General features: G+C 46.3%; 1 protein-coding gene across 1 annotated transcript; it reads left to right on the forward strand.

Annotated features, from left to right (window-relative positions):
* Positions 1–4,683: 4,683 nt before the first annotated feature.
* TMEM74 (transmembrane protein 74) lies at positions 4,684–6,923 on the forward strand. Its single transcript, XM_018075917.1, has 2 exons — positions 4,684–4,838; positions 5,595–6,923. The coding sequence occupies exon 2, from the start codon at positions 5,747–5,749 to the stop codon at positions 6,686–6,688; it is 942 nt and encodes a 313-aa protein (XP_017931406.1). The 5' UTR covers positions 4,684–4,838; positions 5,595–5,746; the 3' UTR covers positions 6,689–6,923.
* Positions 6,924–7,427: the final 504 nt, after the last annotated feature.

Genomic DNA, 7,427 nt, shown 5'->3' on the forward strand with positions numbered 1-7,427 from the left:
TTTAATCTAGACTTGGCAATTCTGGAACATCATATCACACATCTACAGTTTCTTTTATCTCTGTAAAATTATTTACTTATTGTGTCTTTTATTAATGCACAATGGATGTGCATTAGTGAAGCAAACAAAGCAGAATTAAATTGCTTTCCTGTCTACTTTTGCTTTATAAATCAATAAATCTGTGACAGTAATGTGTTTTAAACACACAGAAATGCTGGATACTTCTTTTCATACTGAGTTGTCCAAATATTTGCTCATTATCCTCAGAATACTTATATTCTCTAAGCAAAAAAAAAAATTATATTGTTTTTTCTTTTGCACTTATATATAAGCTTAGCTTTACCTCTTCATTCCCTTCTATTACCTTTGTTATTTTTCACAGATCAGTACACAGGTCCATATATTTCTTTAGTAGGTTCTAAATTTTTCTGCAGAGCCATGTTATTGCCTCCCTAGACAATTTCCTTTACTTAACTTACAATTTCCTTTCCTTCCACTCTATTCAAGTGGAAATGGGAAGTTTATGCAATATTCTCTCTAGACTTCTCTGAATATATTATGCTCTGGGCCACACTGGTTGGAGTGCACCTTTATCTTAGAAGCTGTGCAGTTGCAACACTTGCATTGGAAAGGACCACTGGAAACTCAAGGTCCTGTGACTGTGTGAGGCAAGGAATTGAAGATTCTGTGAACACGAGATCATTGAAGGACTGTGTACATGTTATGAAGCTGAGAGGAATAAAAAGAATAAAAATGTTTGGGGAACGCTCTACTGAGAACCCCATGCAGCACTGAACTGGTAACGGCAAGCGCAAGCAGAATATTTCTAAACTCATCCTTCATCAGACCATGATGGAATGGTCTTGTTCCAGTTTCTGATGCCTTCAGGTCTGGTCAGGCCCTCAGCAAGGCTTCAAATAGAAAGGGTGAAACAGCTTTTAGGTTCTCACAAGCCTCCTTCCAGTCTTATACTGAGCATAGGTTATTGAGAACAGAAAAGCCATATACATCTCGTTCACATATTCATTTACAGGTGGGTCAACTGGAAGAGAGCTTCCAAGCAGGTCCAGAGCATGGTTTAAATTTAACTGCATGTATCTCAACTGAGACACCTTTATCAGTCTACTTTCACAGTGTTGGTATCATAGCCCTGCTCAGGCTCTGAAAAGGCTTTATGATGTGGTAGGCTACAGCAGAGAGAATAAGACTCATCAACCCTGACAGTCTACTCCAGTCTTTTATTCCTGTCCCATTGTGTGTCCATCACTCTGATTTTCAGCTCTATGTAGCCATTTTTTCTGTGACAAATGTTCTTACTCTCTGCCCTTACTTGATTAATCTTTTCACCAACTGTACTTGTGTTCGCAGAGTATGTGTTGCTATGCATTCATTTCACCACCTCCACATCTCCGAGCATTGGCAACAATCACATTCTTTAAAAGAAAATCCTGTTAACTCGTTGCATCCAAAGAATGAAAAAGAAATGTCAGTATTATGGATTGTGGCTAGACAATGATTTTGCTATAAGAGTGTGTGCACTGTACTAGGCAAAGGAGGGGCAGCATTGTGACGGAACACGATTCAGGATGGGAACAGTTCCAGGCATGGAGAAAAGCATACAGCAATTGGCAGGACTTTCATATGGACTTTACTGTTATTATGTGGTTTCACTGTATTCACGCTACACAGTGCACAATTGCACACGCCCAGGCTTGCCATGAGTTTGCCTGCTCCCTGCTTCCCCCACTCCTCCCCCTTTTGCCTGTGCCCTATTCTGATTTGCTCCCCCGTTTGTCTGTCTGATACCCCACCTTATGTTCTGCCCCCTTTCCCTGGTGGGACAGATAAGAATCGGGCGCACGCCTGAATGAAGAACTCTGCTTGCATCCTTCCTCGTGTCCTGTCCCCTCTTCGGACCGCGACATATAGCGCCCAGCGTCGGGCAGAAAAGGTTTTTACACAGCATCACATGGGAACATACAACATAAGAACAGACAACACTTGGCTTAGTAGAGATGTGGTTCCCTCTGTTTGCTCCATAATTTGTGGGAGTGCAATTATTAGCAACAAATTAATATACTTGCCCAACAAATGCTGGCACACAACAGGCAGGATTGGGTGGCAGAGCAGCAAGACATTTGTGTGGTTAAATAACAATTAACTAAGGCCCTGGTAAGCAGACCAGAATACATGCTGTATCTCCTGGGTTTTGAAAGAACAACATTTGTTGTGTGCGGAGAGTTTCCTGTCTTTGTATCAGCTACCAGAAAAAAAGTGCCCACCCAAGGCCTTAACAGGTTGTGCTGGGGCCCAGGAGAGGTGCTTGTGCCCTTCCAGGCTTCATTGCTGGGGCTGAGCACCATATTTTGTCCCATCAGTCACTTAGTTAAGACTTGTCTATTGGATGTGGTAGGTGCAGCTTGAGGTGTCAGTCACTAACATCTGTATGTTCATATTCTGCTACTTCTCAAATGGAAATGTACAATAGCCTTAAAGAGAGTTTATTTCTGCCTTTGCTTTTAGCTTAAAGTATTTGAACAATTTACAGATAAGCTTCTTTGTTTCTTTGATTAGGTTTTATTTTCTCCTTTATATTTATCTCAAAGAGGGCATTATTACAAAAAGCTCCAAGGACAGCCTGTTCCTTTTTTGCAACTCCATAATTTTCTCCTTACAATTTTTCTTCAAAGAGTGAATAATACACTATTCAGTGCATTGAAACTGCACTCTGCTAATGGAAACACTGCCTGGAGCTGCTTTGAAATGCTGTCCAAAGCAGCCCACAGCATCGAGCAATCTGTGAGATGGGCACTGCAGGTCCCCTGTTATTACCATGTCCTGCCAAACAATTTTGACATTCAGGGGAGCTTTTGCCATAAAGATTTGAATCTTCTGTGCTGGGTCTTTTGCGTCTCAGCAGGATATGTCTTCAAAACTTTGACTTAATTACTTAATGCATTCTTTCAGAACTGGCTAAGAGTCCTTACACAGAATCACCCCGTCGTCTGATGTCAGGACAACTCCTTCAGACAGTCTGTCCTTCTCTCTTCTGATTCCTTCCCAGCTCACTTTCCATCTTGTGCCCCTGCCTTCCTACACAGCTGCTTTCCTATTCAGCTGCCATGCAGGCCAGTGCTGCTCACTTCTACTTCCCATGTGCATCCTCATTTCAGCTCCTTAGAAAGGTCCCTCCGCCAATGCTCTTTGTTCCCCCAGAAACTGGTCTTTCTCCAACCACATAGTATCCAGCTCTGATAAACCTCCAGTTCCTGCTCCTCCACAATTTATTTTCATATTCTAGTTTATCACTTCAGATAAAGAACTATCAAGAAAGGTCAGTGAAGGTTTGTACTAAATGCTCATTCATTTCATTATGTATTTCTTGGCAACAGTCTTTTTTTTTTTTTTAATAGTCATTTGTGCCGGCCAGGGGAAGCGTGTGGAGTCTGCCAACATGGAGTGAGCTTCTGCGATCTTCCAGTAAGTCTTGCAGCAGCGAGTACGTCTCTTGAAGTCTCAGGTCCGGGAGTGCTGCGACCATTTGAGAATCCGATTTTATCACTTATCATTTGAGAATCTGATTTTTATCTTTCCCTGGAGTAAGTCGCGAGCTCCCGTAGTCTGGCTGATAAATGCTCCTCATTCATTTCATTACTGGTCTTTCTCCAACCACATAGTATCCAGCTCTGATAAACCTCCAGTTCCTGCTCCTCCACAATTTATTTTCATATTCTAGTTTATCACTTCAGATAAAGAACTATCAAGAAAGGTCAGTGAAGGTTTGTACTAAATGCTCATTCATTTCATTATGTATTTCTTGGCAACTTTTTTTTTTTTTTTTTTTAATAGTCACTTGTGCCGGCCAGGGGAAGCGTGTGGAGTCTGCCAACATGGAGTGAGCTTCTGCGATCTTCCAGTAAGTCTTGCAGCAGCGAGTACGTCTCTTGAAGTCTCAGGTCCGGGAGTGCTGCGACCATTTGAGAATCCGATTTTATCACTTATCATTTGAGAATCTGATTTTTATCTTTCCCTGGAGTAAGTCGCGAGCTCCCGTGACCATGGAAAACAAGTCTGGCTGATGACCGAGCTAGTCACACGCACAGGGCTCGCTGCACGTGCCAGGAACCGGGCGCTGGGAGGGGACGGTGCGGTGACTGGAACGCCGGCAGCGTGTCCCTGCAGGGACATGCTGAGCGCCGGGAGCCCGCGGGGCGGGCGCGGCTCCGTGCGCTTGCTCCCGAGGCGCTGCTCCGAGCGCTGCCGCAGCGGCGCGGCCCGCCAGCCGCCCAAGGACTACAGCTCCCGCGTGCCGCAGAGAGCCCGCCCCCCCCGCCGCTGCCCGGCTGGCTGGGCTGGCTGGGCTGGGCTGGGCTGGGCTGGGCCGGGCCGGGCCGGGCCGGGCCGGGCGCCGGCCGCCCGGGATGCCCCGCGCGCTGGCATAGCGGGGGGCGGGCGCCGGCGGGGGCGGAGGCGGCCGGGAGGTTAGGTGTCCGGTGTGTGTCAGTGTGTGTCAGTGTGTGTCATGTGTGTCAGTGTGGTGTCAGTGTGTGTCTGTGTGTGTCAGTGTGTGTGTGCCGGGCAGGTGAGAGCCCCGCTGGGAGGAGGAGGAGGAGGAGCACGGGGAGAAGGAGGAGGAGAAGGCGGCGTGCTCCTGCCTGCCGGGCAGTGCGTGTGTGCCTGTGCGTGTGTGCCTGTGTACCCTCGGTACCGCTCGGGTCACTCGGTGGCGGGTGGATCCCGCTGCTCCCCGCGCCGGCGGGCATCGCTTTCCCCAGCGTGGCCGGTTCTCGCTGAGGTCCCGAGAAGAGCGTGAGTGAGCAGCGGCTGTGAGCGATCACGTATGTGCTGTAGGCGCACATGTGTTTCCTAGGCATGCAACACATCCGTGGGGCTGCAGACTGCGCCCCGTGACACCGGGCGGCCTCGGGGGGGATGGGGCGCCGGCGAAGGGGGTAATAACGAATTAATTGCAGATGAGAAGTAATATCCGTCTTTGAGTCATCAGTCCTTGAGGCATAATTTCATTCCAAAAGCTCTTAATCGAATGGGAGATCTGCTATAGGAAAGCACTGCTTTTCCCATAGGATTATCAGATTTCTACTGGAGAATACAGATCCTGGATTATTGAGCTACATGGGATTTGCATGTTTCTCTCTAATTAGTCTGTGAATCTGATTGTAAAATTCTTTTTTTGGAAGGGGGTGGGGAAGTTACTTGCTTCTAAAACAACAGACGTCTCTTTTCTCTGACATTTTACACAGTTTTTCTGGTTATCCTGTGCTTTGTAGATGACTTATTGCCTTAATGGGATAATGGTGTCAAAGGTTGATTAGACTCCCTAATAGATTTTGGATCAGCAAGAGGATTGCAATTTTAAATGCGTGGTTAAAACAATCATTGTTTGTCATCTCCCCTTGATCAGTTGAGAGGAAGGCTGATGTATTGCATTTGCATTATCTGCTCCTTGGTTTATTAATATGTCATCATGAGGTTGTCAGGTTTGGTTTCGTTGTTGGGTTTTTTCCCCTCTGTTATTTCATTTGCAGACCAAAAAAAAATGAATGTCACAGAGGATTTGTTTAATCATTTAACAGCTGACACAAGCCATGTCCCTAACAAAACGTTGGTGAAAGAGTAGAAGATTTCTGGGATACAGCAGCTCCGGGAAGCCGCTTCTGCAGGTCAGGGGCAGCACTTGCTGGAGGATGAAGTAGCCCAGGAGTCGAGGCTCACCGGGACGAGGTTGATGGCTTGCATGGAGCTTCTCTACCTGGCCAAGGAGAGCAGACAGGTGCCCCTGGGCACCACTACCAGCTGGAGCCTGCCCTCCCCTCCCTACAAGCAGCAGCAGCATGAGGGGGGTGAGGTGGACCCCAGAGCAGCCCTCCACTGTGAAAGGCATTGCAAGCCCTTGCAGACGGGCCCTGTAGCTGAGCCCCCCCTGGCACCTCAGCCCTCATCCCTGGACACCTCACCCCAGGAGCACCTTGCACCCTCCAGCAGCTCCCAGCCCTGCCACCCACCCGAGCACTCGCCCAGGGAGGAGGACAGAGGGAAGAAGAAAGCCTGCTGCTGTGCCCAGGAACTCGAGACATCATTCACCTACGTGGATGAAAATGTAAATCTGGAGCATGCAAGAAGTCCCCCCAGTCCTACAGGTGGACATTGCCAGGATGCCCTTCTGCAGCAGCATTCCTGCAGGGAGCTGCCACCTGAATGGGTGCATGATTCTCCTTCCCTGGTCTCCGAGGAGGAAGATGCTGCCTCGGAGGCGGCAGCCGGGAAATCCGTTGACTATGGGTTCATTAGTGCCATTTTGTTCCTGGTTAGTGGCATTTTGCTGGTGATAATTTCCTACGTGGTACCCAGAGATGTGACTGTGGATCCCAACACTGTGGCTGCCCGGGAGATGGAGAGGCTGGAGAACGAGAGCGCCAGGATTGGTGCTCATTTGGACCGCTGTGTTATCGCTGGGCTGTGTCTCTTAACCCTGGGGGGCGTGGTGCTCTCCAGCCTGTTGATGATGTCCATGTGGAAAGGGGAGCTGTACCGGAGGAGCAGGTTTGCATCCTCCAAGGAGTCTGCAAAGCTGTATGGATCTTTCAATTTCAGAATGAAGTCTGGAGCAAATGATAATATGCTCGAGCTGTCATTAGTTGAGGAAGATGTGCTTGCCATAGATAATTAGTGTAGTCATGATTTTTAAGGCAACATTTCTACAGGAAAATAAGTTTCATTAAAGAAAGCAGATGCAGCTAAAGATAGCTGGTGATGCAGTTTGTTTGTCTGACAAGAATGGTTTTATCTTAAGCTCTATAATCAAATGTTTGCAGTATATGAGCACTTGTAAAGAGGAAATGTGTCAGAGGAAATACAAATGATACAAAATAATGAAAACCACTGAATAAAAAAAATTGTGATAAGTAGGTTCCTCAGATACTCGTTTATCCTAATATAAAACATTCCACTGGTGTCTTGCCTATATAGTTTTCTTATTTCTCCATATAGAACAGGAATGACCTTGACACTTTAGAAGCCGTTAATTATTGCAGGATTATTAACAGTCTACTTGATAGAATGTTAAGAAGCAGGACCAATAATCAAATATCAGGGCTAATATTTCATTAAAGAGATTCTTTTTTATTCTTTAATTTTCAACTGATCCCTTTTCTATTGAGGGAAGAAAGAACACCACTTGGTCATGACTTGCCATAACCCTGCCATCTTTTCAAACAATTGTACAATTAGTGATGATTATTTAAAATATAAAATAAGAGGCAAAGGGCAGGAAACCATATGGCTCATGGTATTGGTAGGAGACAAAAGGCTCTTTCAGCTTGAGGTCAGTGGCTCCATTTCATTTCAGATTAGCAATGATTGATAGTCATTAACTTCTGATAGCTATAGTGACCCATATAAAAGAAGTT

This window comes from Manacus vitellinus, unplaced genomic scaffold (assembly GCF_001715985.3).
Source record: "Manacus vitellinus isolate BGI_N305 unplaced genomic scaffold, ASM171598v3 scaffold_1_pilon, whole genome shotgun sequence".
NCBI lineage: Eukaryota > Metazoa > Chordata > Aves > Passeriformes > Pipridae > Manacus > Manacus vitellinus.